The sequence below is a fragment of the Dryobates pubescens genome, chromosome 27, assembly GCF_014839835.1.
Source record: "Dryobates pubescens isolate bDryPub1 chromosome 27, bDryPub1.pri, whole genome shotgun sequence".
In the NCBI taxonomy this organism is placed as follows: Eukaryota; Metazoa; Chordata; class Aves; order Piciformes; family Picidae; genus Dryobates; species Dryobates pubescens.
The window spans coordinates 8356188-8370396 of record NC_071638.1 but is presented as its reverse complement, the minus strand read 5'-3'; the positions used below and the strand labels follow the sequence as shown (position 1 = coordinate 8370396).

The 14209-nt window shown below is 63.5% G+C and overlaps 1 protein-coding gene across 7 annotated transcripts in view; it reads left to right on the top strand.

The window, feature by feature from the left end:
- SHANK3 (SH3 and multiple ankyrin repeat domains 3) overlaps positions 1-14209 on the top strand; it is a 249997-nt gene that overhangs the window by 2022 nt on the left and 233766 nt on the right. For 4 of the 7 annotated variants that reach the window (XM_054173850.1, XM_054173857.1, XM_054173858.1 and 1 more), the window contains exon 1: positions 11959-12034. In XM_054173850.1, coding sequence (XP_054029825.1) covers positions 11987-12034 — 48 coding nt within the window. In that variant the 5' untranslated portion in view covers positions 11959-11986. Of the gene's footprint in view, positions 1-7537; positions 7588-9309; positions 9412-11958; positions 12035-14209 lie in introns of those variants that run through there. The other 3 variants (XM_054173855.1, XM_054173853.1, XM_054173854.1) reach the window with 2 other exon arrangements.

Sequence of the window (14209 nt, the reverse complement as noted above, 5' to 3'; positions counted from 1 at the left end):
CTGGGGTGCTGCTGTGGGTTGGGATGCAGGAAGGAAGCCTCCACACCCGTGGGCAGGGATCCTCAAAGCCTTCAGTGATGGAAGGATTACCTCTGCCAGGCATCTCTGAGATGTGAAGCTGGCTTTGCAAAGGTGCCTGTAGCAAGGCATGGTGGGAAAGTGTCTCACAAGGCCTTCTTCTTGCTCTTGTGTGCTTGTGCCATCTCGGGTGGTAAGGAGAGGAGCTCAGGACTGGGGGCGCTGACCTCTGCGGGGCTTAGCCTTCTCTTGGTCTTGATACCTTGGCCCAGGACCTGCCATGGCTCTTGGTTGGTGTCTTCTGGGCTGGGCTGGCTAAGTGATGCTTGCTGTGACCCTCCCAGGTGTGGGACAAGATGCAGAAGACCTCAGGCTCTTGAGAGCAGGAGTGGAACTGAGGACCTCAGGGTTGTGTCCGAGCAGAGAGCGTGGTGTGGGCACTGCCTGTGCACATGGCATGAGGCTCAGGGATGGGGCTTGGGGCCTGGGGACAGTGTGGAGCAGGGCAAGGTAGGGCCTTTATAAACTTAACAAGAAACTCCTGTAGGCCCTGTGCCTCGGTGGTGACATGGGGTGGTTGAGCTGAGACCTAACAAGCATCCATCGTCTCCTTAGCTGCCTAACTTAACTGCGTGTCCAAGTCCTCCTGTGGTTTGCCCCTGCACAGGAGCCCTCGGGGGAGGTTTTGCTGCCTAAGCTGACCCTGCAAGGGGTAAAAGGGGCTGAGGGCAAAAAGGGGCACGGAGGAGAATGCTGCAGGGCCCTTTTGCAGACGACAACCAAACCCTTTCCTCGCCGTGCAGCACGCAGCACCCAAATAACCACACGCCGCCCGGTGCTGCTAGTGTGCTGATCCCAACACGTTGTGTGGTCTGTAGTACCCCGTCCCTGGCACCACTGCCGTGCTTGGGGGGGGGGTGTTGTGTGGGGGGTGCCCACTCCAGCAGACACACGAGCAGAGCTGACAGAATATTCTGCTGAGATTCCCACCAGCTAAAAATTCCTGGCTGCGGCCTCCGCAGAGGCGTGCGTGAGTGCCTATGCAAATGGTGAGGCACGTGTGTGCCAGCAGCGTACGGGGCTGGGGGGGCAGCTGGGGAGGGGGCACGGCGGGCAGCCCAGGCTCCCCTGCCCCTCTGAGGCTGGGGCATCCCGTGGGGTGATGGAGCCTGGCCTGATCGGGAGCTGGTCCTGCCCTGGAGCGGAGCTCATGGCTGCTGCGGGGCTTGGCAGAGGGCCGGTGATGGCATTTGGGGTAGAGCCAGGGCAGAGGCAGGGGCATGCGTGTGGTGAGATGTGGGAGTGGAGCTGCTGCTGGCAGTGCCCTCGGGCTGAGGGGCCTTCCACGGGTGGGTTGCAGCCAGGGGTCAGTCGGGAGGGCTCCTGGCTCCTGCCCCTCTCTGCCTTTGCTCAGGAGGGGCTGCGAGGGGAGCTGGGACACACAGAGGGAGCAGAGCTGTGCTGCTGGGATCCTCACCCAAGCAGCAAGGGGGTCTGGCCGTGCCCTACCCTGCTTCTGCCAGCCTGCTGCCCCTGCTAGCCTGGGAGCCGGCAGCTGCTGGCTCTTGGCAGCAGGGACACGAGAGTGGGAGCCGCGGGGTGCAGAGAGAGACTCATCAGCTCCGTGGGGCTGGCAGGGCGGTGGGGTGGGAATCCCCCTGCCAAGGCAGGCCTGGAGCAGGGGGGGAGCCATGCAGCTAAAAAGAGCACAAAGAGTAAATTGCCATCCCACTCCCGAAGGCAGCTGAGCTGCTGTCACTGTGACAACGGGCACAGGCTCGGGCTCCTGCATGCCTGGGCTCTGGCTGCCAGCGTGGGCAGGGGAGGCAGCTGGCTCTGGGGAAGTCTCTTAAGGGTCAGCCCAAACTCTCAGGGGTGGGGTGTCTGGGCCAGGAGCTGCAGTCAGCCTGCCCACCTCGCTGTGGGGAGCAGCAGGCACTGGGACTGTGGTAACCAGAGAAGCAGGTCGAGCAGGAGGCTCTTGTGGCATGAAATATTGAAAGACCTCTCTGGCAGCAGCGTTCTGCCCTCGCTGGCAGCAGCTCTGGGAGATGGTGGCTCTGGATGCTGCCCAGACTCAGCTGCAGCTGCACGGGTGACTGGTGGGGACCGGGCCTGGCATGGTGCAGGAGGACCATCAGTGCAAGACCCTCCCGGGGCAGAGCCAGAACCCCAGGACCCTTGCAGGGTGTGCACCCCACAAACAGCCTCCTGCAGCCTCGGCTTGCCCCGAGCCCTCCCTGGTGGGTCTGGGTGGTGGTGGACCCTGCCTTGAGGGGCTGCTCCTTTGGAAGGAACTGGTTCTCTGGGTTGTTCTTTCATGCCAAGGTGGGTGACTTAGCAGAGAAGCAGAGAGGCCTCGGTGGGCAGAGGTGGGTCTGGTGGTTGGCTGGGTCTTGTTGGCACCGAGGGACCGGGGGGTGCCGTGCGGTTCGGGGCTGCACTTCTCCCCAGGACAGGAACCGACGGCTCTGGGACTGTGTCCCACCTCCCTCTCGCTGCAGGGGTCTGCAGGGCTCCCTGCCCCAGGAAAGCCTGGCATGCCTGGCTTATTTAAGGAGTGGTTTAGACTTCCAGGTCTGGATTCTTCTGCTTTTTATAGACATCCTCAGGGGTGTGCAAAGAATGGCAGGAAGCATGGTGGCCCCACAAGCACTCAGCCCTGGATGCTATTGTTCAGCGCCGGCGGAAGCTGGCCGTGGGCTGGGCTGCCTGAGGACCTTTCCCTGCCTGAAGGAGGAACGGTGGAACATTCCCAGCCTCGGCAGGAGGAGGCTGCAGCTCCTGGTGTGCTGAGCACATGGGACATAGCCTGCTGGGGGCTGCGGGCTGAGCCCCTTCCTCAACACCTCCTGCCCCTCTGTGGGGTCACAGGTCCCCAGAGCTGTGCCAGGAGCCTGCTAGCTCAGGTTGGCCATACCCTAACTCACCCTGGCTGCTCCCCTCCAGCCTCCCCGTGGGGCCACGTGGGGCAGCAATGCCTGTGCAGGCTGTGCCAGGCAGTGTGGTGCCACGGTGGCACTTAGGCTGTGGCATGGCCGGAGCAGAGAGAGCACTCAGAGATGTGCAGTGGCGTCCGCCCGCGGCACCGCCGCGCTTGGCCCGGTATGGGCCAGGCTTTGTCTGTGTTTCTCCTCTGGAGCAGCCGGAATGGATTCTTTGATGGTGCTTGTGACAGGGACCAAGCTGCATTGTCCTTCTGTGGGGCCAGGGCCCGCCAAGAGGCAGAAAGGGGCAGTGTCCCTTTTGTGTGAACCCTGAGCACAGGCATCTGCCTGCATCCCATCTGCCACAGCACAGCCCCGTGGAGGTCTCTGTGTGCACAGAGACATTCCCACAACGCTCCCGAGGTAGAGAGGAGTCTCCAGATGCTTCCCAGCTCCCAGTTCTGTCTTGGGGACAATTTTACTTCCACTTACTTGTCATTTCTGATCATGTCTCGCTTATCAGACTGCTGGGGACCAGCTGCTGCCGGGCTGTGGGCCTCGCTCTCACCCCAGGAAGGGAAGCAGCTGAACGGGGAGCAGGGGGGAACTGCACCTTCCCAGTGGAAGAGTCAGCCCCAGACAAGTGAGAGGCAGGACTGCCGCTGGCAGCAAGAGGAAGAAACAACCCCCCCTGGAGCTCCCCTTGCTCGTCTGAACAAGGCCCCTCTGGCTCCACAGACAGCAGGATCCTGGGGGACCGTCAGGGCTCGGATCCCGGCAGCCTGCGAGCTGCAGTCTAAATACATCGCAGAGCATCTGCATAATTTATTCCTCTGTGAAGAGTTTAATTTATCAGCTCCAATAATAAACTCATCAATCTCCTCGGCCTCTTATCAGGATTGGGAGAAGATGCTCATCTTATAAGCAGTTAATTTCTCCCCCAGGCTGCTTCCCCTGCAGATCAGGGCCTTTGGTGTTACGGGCTGTACGTCCCCACGGTCGAGGTTCCCCCTGCTCCTCCTCTGCTGAGGGCAGAAAAGGTGGTGCTCGAGAGACGGAGCTCAGCAGGAGCCCAGGAGGTGGTTGTGCTGGCCCAGGAGGTCAGGGTGGGATGGAGAGGGTGGAAGGAGGCTTTTCTCCTCTTCCTTTTCTTCAGGGTCAGGTTGGGTGGGGCCTTGGGCAGCCTGGTCTAGCGGGAAGTGTCCTTGTCCATGGCAGGGAGGTTGGAGCCAGGTGGTCTTGAAGGTCCCTTCCAACCCAAACTGTTCCGTGGATCTATGAATCTATGAAAGCCAGGAGGAGCTCCCAGGTCCTGCTGGGAGCTGAGCCACTCTGCAGCTCACAGCCACCCTTTGGGACCATCTGGCTGCCCTGACCCTTCTCTGGCACTGCCGCAGGGAGCTGGGCACTGGCTGAGGGGTGATGTGCTGGAGGGGCTGCGCAGCATCCCCCCAGGTCAGTGCTGCTGGGTGGTGCCCTCAGCCACAGAACCCTCCAGAACTTGCCCCATACTGGGCCTGAGGGCTTTGCTGTGGCAGGGGGCTGCATGGCCCTGTAGCAGGCGATGGGAAGTGTTTCCTTGCTGCAAGATCTGCAGCACTTCCCCTGCCCTGGTGCTGGGAGATGAAAGGAGCAGAAGTGTCTGCTCCTTTCTGCAGGCTGCTCAGGAGGTGACAGCTTTTATCTGCATCCCTTCTCGTTTGCCTCCTCCCGAAGCAGCAGTCCCTGCTCCTTCCTCTCTCTCTTGTGACAGCTTTTTGGTTTTTTTCCTTTGCCCTTCGGTCCTTCTTGCTTGTTTCTGAGTCTCCCTGGGTTTGCTTTCTTCCTGGGAGCCCTGGTGCCCAGTCCTGCATGTGTTGGACACGTGGGGCTGTGCCCAGGGGCATGGCTCTGCTGGCACCTCTCCCCCGTGTGCTCTGTTGATGCTTCTGCTGCCCCAACCCTCCCATGCCCAGGATGTTGGCAGAATGCAGCTGGTACTTGGCTGGCTCAGGACAAGATGCCAGCAGGGGCTCAAAGGTTGGCTTCCCAGGATAGTGCTGTGGCTGTGCCAAGAGCTGGCACAACCTGGGGCCTTGGTGTGTGCCTGGGGAAGGCTCCTGTGCTGCAGATGACTGCTGTGGTTTGGGTGGCTGGCTAGATGATGCCCATGCAGAGGCCCAGAGCATGTGTAGGACAAGAGGAACTGGCCTCAGGTTGGCCCAGGGGAGGTTGAGCTTGGCCATGAGGAACAATTTCTGCCCCTTGAGGGTTGTCCAGGCCTGGCCCAGGCTGCCCAAGGCAGTGTTGGAGTCCCCATCCCTGGAGGGGTTTTGGAGCTGTGGAGCTGTGGTGCTGAGGGCCATGGGTTGCTGGAGCCCTGGCAGTGCTGGGTTAAGTGTTGGACTCCATGATCTGATCTGATCCTACCCAAATGATTTCATGATTCTACAGAAGAGGGCCAGCAGGCATGGTGGGGTGTGTGGGTTGGTACTGCCAGTGCTACGGGGGCAGAGGCTCAGTGCACTGTGGTCCCTGAATGCCCCAGCAGGGCACACACACACAGAGAGGCACACACACAGAGAGGCACAGACACACAGACACACACATGTGCCCTGTGCCAGTTTGCTTTGGTCCTTGTTGTGGTTTAACCCCAGCTGGCCACTGACCCCCACACAGCCTCTCCCCTGTTACTTCCCACAGTAGGATGGGGAGGAGGGTCAGGATAACAGGTAAAACTCCTGGGTTGAGATGAGAAGAGTTGTAACAACTAAGATGAACCAGGATAATGACGACAGCAGTGAAATAAACACAGCAAAAAGAGAGAGAAATAAGCCTCAAGGCATGAAGATGCCCCCCCTCCACCAGCTGATGCCCAAGCATCTGCCCCTCCTGGCCAGCTGCCCGAGTTTATACACTGGGCATGGTCTTCTGTGGGCTGGGACATCCCCTGTGGCTGGCTGGGCTCAGCTCTCCTGGCCCCGCTCCCTCCCAGCTCCTTGTGCTCCTGCTTGGAGGAATCCTTAACTTGGGATGAGTGCTACTTAGCAACGACTCCACCATCAGCTGTTTCCAGGTTATCCAGAGCCAGCTGCGGAGGGGAATTAACCCCATCCCAGACAGAACCAGGGCAGCCCACGGGAGCAGCTCTGGTGGCTTTGCTCTCTTCCCACGGGGTCCTGCGAGCTCTTCTCCAGAGAGGAGCAGCTGGGGCCGTGGCAGCCGTGCCCGGGGCACCTCGCTGTGGCCCCTGCTGGGACCCGAGCAGCCTCGGTTGACAGGAAGGGGGGCACCCCATCGCTGCGAAGTGTCCCAGGTGCGTGACAGGGGCTGCCACCCCTCTGCCAGTGGAGGCCGGGCCGCGTGTCCTAAGGAAGGCTCTCAGAGCCTGGCGGCACCCTCTGCCCACGCAGCGCACGGCGAGCTCCTGGCACAAAGGGAACGCGTGCGCCGGCCCCTTCCTCCCCCCGCTCTTCCTCAGCACCCTGCTCTGCTGGCACCAGCTGCAGCACAACAGGCATGCTCCAAGAAACCCCAAGTCATGCATTTTTAATTCCCTACAACACAGCAGCCATCTCAGCTGCTCACCCAGAAAGGAGCCTTAATGAGGAGCGAGCGGAGCGAGCAGGGCCAGCACGTTCCCGGCGCACGGGGAGCAGAGGCATCTGCAGGCACTCCTCCCGCCTCAGCCTGGGGCACTTCTCCTCCGTCTTCTGGAGGAGGGCCCAGCTGGGAGCTGGGCCCCTCTTGCTTGTCCCCGACAGGAAGGGTGACCCCGTGGAGGAAGTGGCTCTTAGCATTGCTGGCAATGCAGCTCCAGCCTTCCCTGGTCTCAGGCTGTGACCTGCCCGGGGGTCTGCCCAAGAGTAAACAACCTGGGGTGGAAGAGTGCTCGAGGACCTGATCCAGGGTGGGAGAGGTGCATGAGCTCCAGATCCGGGGTGGGAGAGGTGCATAAGGACCTGATCCAGAGTGGAAGAGGTGCATAAGCTCCAGATCCAGGATGGGAGAGGTGCATGAGGACCTGATCCAGGGTGGGAGAGGTGCATGTGGACCTGACCCAGGGTGGGAGAGGTGCATAAGGACCTGATCCAGGGTGGGAGAGGTGCATGAGGACCTGATCCAGGGTAGGAGAGGTACATGAGGACCTGATCCAGGGTGGGAGAGGTGCATAAGGACCTGATCCAGCGTAGGAGAGGTACATGAGGACCTTACCCAGGGTGGGAGAGGTGCCTGAGGACCTTTCCCAGGGTGGCAGAGATGCCCAAGGGCACCTGCCAGTCCTCCAGCTCACCTGGGTGATGGGCAGAGCACCCGTGGCTCTCACTGGGGCAGCAGCTGTCTGCCCATGGGACTCAGGGGGCCTCAGGTGGGCAGGAGGCTGGGGGTGCAGGGGTGCTGGGCACTCTGCTGCGGTGGGCAGCAGCCGTGGGTGCAAGCCCTGGGTGACTTTGTGTCTCTTCCTGGTGTCCCGTGGGGTGTTTGCTCTGGGGGTGCTCTTGGTCCCTGCCCTGCAGGTTGCACTCCTCCCTGCTCTCCTGAGGCTGCCTCTGCATGGCTGAAGTGTCCCCAGGGACACTGCACTGATGCTGTCCTTGCTCTGCTGTCCGCAGGTTGATGAGGAGGGAGTGCTGTGACCCCGTGCCTGTGACAGTCCTTCCAGGTAAGCACTGCCCTGTCCTTCACTTGGCCTTTGGAAGTGTTCTGGCTCTCCTGAGGGGAGGTGGTGGAGAGAGGGCTCAGGCTGGTGGGGACCCTGCAGCCTTGTCCTGAGAGGGGTTGGCCTGTCTGGGGCAGTGGGGACGGGCCCTGGCTGTGGTGCTCAGGGTTAGCTGGGGGGGGGGGAGGCTAAGGACAGAGACAGGGCTGGGGGTGGGGCTGGCAAAGGGTGGCAGAGCTCCAGCTGGGTGGGACAGGACACATTCAGGTGGGCTGCAAGTGATGCAGGAGCAGGTGTGAGTCCAGGAGGAGCAGTTGTGAGTCCGGGGTAGGTCATTACTCCATGATGTGCTTTGAGGAGACATCAAGAGGAAAGGTCCTGGGGGGCATACTGGTTGCCCAGCTCTGCCTGGGTCCATCCATCTGGGATCCAGGACCTCTGCTGGGACAGGCACCACTGCTGTGGGTGCTTCTTCCAGCCCAGGCTGCTTGGCTGCTGCCCCATGCCATGGGGCTTTTTCCTGCCCTGCCTGAGGGCACCTGCACCAGGGCTGGGATCTGCAAGGGACTCCAGCTTCTGCCCCTGCCCCCAGGCTGTGACCTGCCAGCCCCACTCACCACTGACATTTGCCATGTCCCACCCCAGGGCAGGGCCAAGCTGAGGAGCAAGGGATCCCTGTGCCAACAACATGGGCACCTGCTGTGGCCACCCCTTCTCCCTGGGCACCAGGCAGGCCGGGCTGTGGCACACAGCAAGCCAGGGATGCCAGGCTGCAGGGCGAAGGCTTGGGAGCCAGAGCAGAAACTAAGGACAGGTCAAATGCCAAGGCACCAGCAGCGTGGGTGCCACTCAGCAGGCTCCTTCCAGGGCCAGCAGCTCCACTCCAAGGCCCCTGGAAGGCCCTGGGTTCACCTCCCGAGTCCTCCTGGCAGCTGGCGGTGCCCAGCGTGGGCTGTGCCGCGTGGGCTGTGCCGCGTTCCCTGGCGGGGGCTGGGAGCGCGGCGGGGGCTGGGCTGCGGGGGCTGCCCCCTGTGCCACGCTGCGCCGCGGCCCTGCGCTGCCAGGGGTGCTGCTCCGCAGGGCTGTGCCAGTTGTCTAGGCGCCGGCTGCCAATGCAGGGCAGGTGCAGCCCTGGAGTCTGCCGGGGGGGAGGCGGGGATGGATTGTGGCTGCGCTGAGCCGCACGGGCATCCTGCCAAGCTTTTCCTCTCCTGCCTCCCGTGCTGGGGGAAGGCAGCTCTGCCTGGGCCCGCGGCACAGCCAGGGCCGGCAGGGCACACCCCTGGTGCCGTGGCAGCACCTTCTCGGGGCACCCATGGCAGATCACTCCACGGGAGACCCCGCTCCGACCTGCGCCTCCTGGCTTTGCGGCGCAGCAGCAGATCCGCCTGGGAGGAGGGTCCCTGGAGATGGGGTCCCTGCTGCAGGGCTTTGTTTGCAGCCCTGAAGGGCAAAGGAGCACCCCTTGGACACGGAGATGCTTCTCAGGATCCTTGAGGGTAGCTGGGTCAGGAGCCTGGCACAGCCCTGCCCCCGCTCTGTGCCCACCGTAGCTGCCCGAACCTCTTGTGCCAGAGCAGCTCTGCCCGGGGCAGGCCCTGCAGGGCGGGAGGGGGTGCAGGGATGGCAGGATTAGCGTCCAGCCTCAGACAGGCAGATGGAGGCAGGTTATCCTATTAGCCAGGGCTCAGCAGCTGAGCACTCCTCCAGGCTGCCCCAGCAGTGGGTGCTTGGGGCCCCTGCCCCGGCAGGATGTTGTTGTGGGGTGGCAGCCACCCCCAGACCAGCGCTGGATAGCTTCTGCACCCGGGCAGCACCTAGCAGCAGGTCAGATATGTGCCCCTGGGCAGAGGGTCAGCACCAGCAGCCCTGGACCCCGTGCTCTGCTGTGGGGGCCCGGAGCTTTGGCAGGGGGGCACTGGCAGGGGTGGGGGCTGGGGCAGGGCTGAGGCCATGGTGGGTGAGGGTGGTTCGGGGGTGGTGATGTGGCCTTGCTGGTGAGGATGATGAGGTAGTGGTGAGTCCTGACAGCAGCAGGGCTGCTAGAAGCCCTCGGGTTCTGGCTTCTCCTTGTGTCTGCCCCTCCTGAGCTGGCACTGGCAGTGGGCACAGGGCAGCCCTGGAGTTCCTGCAGCTTTTGAGCTGTGCAGGGCACTGAGCTGGGTCAGCCTGGGGCATGGCATCACCCACGTGTTGAGGGGCTGGGTGCTTACCCACTGCCCACTGTGCAGGGATGGGGGGGGAGGGTTGCTGCTGAGATGGGAGTGGGAGGTGTGGGAACCTTGCATTTATTTGTCCTTGGGCTGGTGCCACCTTCCTGGCTGTGCCTGCCTGCAGTTGTGCCCAGAGACAGAGGGAGCAGATGGGAATCCTGCCAGCCTGTCCACGGTGGGGCAGGCTCCAGGGTCGGGATCCTCCTGGCTGTGTGCTTGGCAGGTGTGCCTGGCCCAGGCGTGGTCTGATGTGCTGATGGGCTGGGGGGTGTGTGTGTGGGACGGGTTCTGATGCCTGGCTCCACGTGAGGGGGGTTCAGGGGCCGGTGGGACGTGAGGAGCTGCCAGTCCCTGCCGTGCACACCTCCAGGCAGCGGGACCTGCGGTCCACAAGACTCTGGAAGGCTCTGATCCTGGTGGTGGTTTCCAGCTGCTGTGGTGGTGCAGTGAGGAGGGGTCTGCCCCTGTCCCCACTGTCCCTGCCGGCTGGGGTGGCAGCAGGGAGGAGGGTGCGAGGCTGGGGACCCCGACCGGGGCGCACAGGGCCCCACACGTGCTCCGGGAGCGTGGAGCTGCGGTTTCCAAGGTGACTGTTAAGTGATGTTCCTATGGCTACACACCGCTGCTGCTCCCAGCCGCTGCGGGGGGAGCCCGAGGAGCCCCCCAGGCCCTCCACCGAGCTCCTCTCACTGCAGCCATCCCCTGCCTCCTGCCCTGGGGACGCCTTCCCTAGCCCTTGGTGCTGGGCTCTGCCGGGCTCTGCAGCCCCCGAGGCCTGGGTCTCCACGCTGGGACGGGCTTGGGGGGTGATGGGGCTCTGGGGACAGCAGCAGACACCACAGCCCTGCGCTAGTGGTGCCGGCTCCGGTGAGCTCCCTCGTGGCACGCCGTGGATGCCAGCTGCGTGGCAGGGGCTTGGGGCCTGCGGCTTCTGAGCCCCAGCCATCTGAGCCCCTCTGCTCCTCCTCCAGGCCAGGGCACCCTGAGCTAGGGCCCTGCAGGGACAGACTGGGGTGCTGGCTGGCCCATGGGGCTGACTCTGGGGGTGTGCTGCGCTGGGAGGGGTGAGGCCAGTGGGAGGAAGGACCATGGGCACCGAGGCTTCACTAGCAGCTGGGACAGGTGTGGGGCACTGCAGGGCAGGGAGCAGCTCTGATGGAGAGGAGCCTGGGGAGAGCTAAGGCATGGGTCAGCTGGAGGGGGAAAGGTGCTGTCTGCAAAGGGGCTCTCCACTCTGGGTTTGTGCTGGGGTGAGCCCAGGCTGGGAGGCTCGAGGGACTGTCCTCACATGGGCAGTGTCCTGGTGGTGCTGACCATGGCTCCAGGAGCCTGGAGCCTCCAAAAGAGGTGTTCTCCCTGAGAGCAGGCACACAGCCCAGGGAATGAGGCTGGGATGCTACAGACCCTGAACTGCCTCAGACTTGGCCGTTCCCATGCCAGAGCAGAAGCTGGCTGGCTCAGAGGACACTCGGGGGACACTCAGAGCCGTGTTGTCCCCAGGCCAGTGCGGGCAGAAGATGCTGCTCCTTACCCCACTGCCCCTCAGTGGGGTTGGCACTGGTCTGCCATCACCTTGGGGGAGCTGAGGGCTGGCAGCAGGTTTGCTCCCAGGAGGTGCAGGACTTGCCCTTTAATCATCTACTCATGCCCAGTGACCCAGTAACCCTGGCAAACAGGGAGAGGGAGATCGATGGGCAGGAGAATTACCCGGCAGGCTCTGCAGGACGCTGGTCGATGGGCGCTGCTCCCTCGCTTGCCACGGGCACCCCCACACCCAGGCTGGGGCCACAGCGCCCACAGCCCAGCCCTGCCCGCCTGGGACGCTGCTGGAGGCCACAGGTGGTGGTGGTAAAGGAGATTGCTGAGCTGGCGCAGGTTGCTTTGCTCTCCCCATCACGTGCGGCTGGGACAGGGCCACGGCAAACAGCGGGGCCGCCTGACCTGCTTGTGCCCAGATAAGGATGAGGCTCCGGGCAGGGCCCTGCCTGCCAGCCCCGGGGCCGGTGGGAGCCTCCCCACACCCTGCGAGGGGCACCGAGCCGAGGGCAGCAGCGTCCCTCCCGCTGCCCGCCCCCCCGCCCCGCCTGCCACAGAGCCTGCGACCATCGACCGTGCGCCAGCCGCGGCCGCGGCCGGCCCTGGTCAATCAGTGACAGCCAGCCCGGGCCAGAGGACGGCTCTGCTCCCCCATGGGCATCGCCAGCCATGCCAAGGCGGACGTGCCCCAAGGCTCCGAGGTGAGGGCTGCACTCCCTGAAGGGCTGCAGAGGGCTGGGGGTCCGGGCAGGGCTGCTCAGCATGACCCAGGACTCCCCAGTCCTGGAGGGACTCAGGAGCAGTGCACAGGAGCTGCAGGCAGGGTCAGGAGCAGGATGGGGCCAGTGCAGGAGCAGAGCTGGGGTGGGAACTGCTGGAGCATGTGTCAGGTCCTGTCTGAGGAGCAGGCATGGCCTGGGCTCTGTTCTAGAAGGGTCCATGCTGGGGCAGGTGTGTGGATGTGCCACCCTGTCCCAGGGCAGCTGGTGGGGTCGGGGGAGGTCTGTGGCTGTCCTGGTCGGTGCTGTCAGAGCGGCAGCCCCAGGGTACAGGGCCCATGCCCAGTGATCCCAGGAGTGACAGCCTGGTGTGCTGCTCACTGCACCCACCCCAGCTCGGGTGGTCCCCTTGGTCCCCTTTTACCCTCCACAGCCCTGGGGTGCCAGGGGAGCCCTGGGGTGCAGCAAGCTGGCACAGCTGCTGCCCTGCCTGCTTGTGGCCATGGAGCAGAGCTGGGGTGGTTTTGCTTCTCCACACATCAGCATGACCCCAGGACCTGTTCCCCACTGAGTGGATGCTGTCACTCCCTGCCACCCCCCCAGGACAGCTGCATTTGGGCCAGAGAGCAGCTGCCTGCAGCCCCTTGTGCCATGCCTGGAGCACCAGCTGGGGAGGGGCACCTGGGGATGTGGTGAACCAGATGCTCCCATGCTTCCCAGTCTCAGGAGACCCTGTGCCTTAGAGGGAAGTCACAGAGTCACTGGTGCCTTGCTTTGGCTGGGCTGGGATCCTGTCAGCAGTTTGGAGGCAGCCAGGGTGAAGCTGGCAGGGGCAGGAGCTGGGGCAGCTGCCCCGAGCTGGCTGCAGGTCCATCCCATCCCAGCAGCATCTCTGCACGTAGAGGGGGAGGGGTGCTGAGGCTGGGACTCCTCCTGAGCCTCTTCCTCCTGCTTCTCCTGCTCTCTGGAGGAGCTTGCTCACTGTTCTGCTCCCGAGGATGCTTTCCTGCTTGCTGTGAGTGCTGTGCAGTTCCTGGGCTGGGCACAGCTCTGTGTGCTTGGCATTGGCATTAATATTGGTTTGGCTGTTCCATTCAATCTGTTCCCAGCTCAGCCCACAGGGCTCCTCTCTGTTCTTGATCTGCTGGGGGAGGGGTCCTGGGGTGACAGAACAAAGTGCCGCGGTTTAGGGCTAAATGCAGGCAGCCGAGCACCTGAGTGGAGGGGCAAAGCTGGAACAGTGCAGCAGCAGGCATGGAGGGGTGAGGAGATGTAACCCTGGCTCAGCCAAGCAGCGGTGCCAGCCCTAGGCAGGCTGCCTGCTTGCTGCACTGAGAGATCTGCTTGCAGGCTCCTGCAAGCCCTCGTGGTTGGGTGGGGGTTAACCCAGCCTGGTGCCCGGCCGCGATGCCCCCCGCGGGGGAAGCTGCGGAAGGTGTGAGGCTCTGCTCTGCCCCCATGCTGAGACTGGTGAGCTCCTCCTCGCTCCTGGGCAGGCTGCCTTGCTGCCGAGGTGCCAGCTGCTGTTATCCCCGTTCGATTTCCAGCGCTCCCTCGCAGGCTGTTCGCATCCCTGGGGCTGCTGCTGAGACCTCCCTGCCGTGCGTGAAGCGCTGAGAGGGACCAGAGCCCTCCTGAAGGGCACGGCTCTGTGTGCCCCGTGGCTGGGGCCTGTCAGTGCCCCCCCGAGCGTGGCTGCGGGGGCAGGCAGGGGCTGTGCCAGGCGGGGGGAGCCCGGGTAGGCGGCAGGTGAGCGGGCTGCGGACTGCCGGCCGCGGCTGAGCAAATCCTTACATAAAGTGAGGGCAGCGCTGCACAGGCTGCAGACAGCGCTGACGCAGGAGGGGAAAACTGGCCCCCGGTGTGTGGGCTTGAAATTAGGCCATTTCCTAAGCATCCACAGCACAGAGGAGGGGCCGAGGAGCTTTCCAGGAAGAGGAGAGAGCTTCAGAGGAGAGCTGAGGGGAAGGAGTTTGGCGAAAGAAAGCCAGTGGGGTCCTGAGGGGCATTCAGAGGAGTGTGTCCGGCAGAGCCAGGGAGGTTCTCCTCCCCCTCTACTCTGCCCTGCTGAGACCTCACCTGGAATATTGCATCCAGCTCTGGGCTCCCCTGTTCAGGAGAGACAGGGATCTGCTGGAGAGAGTCCAGCTGAGGGCA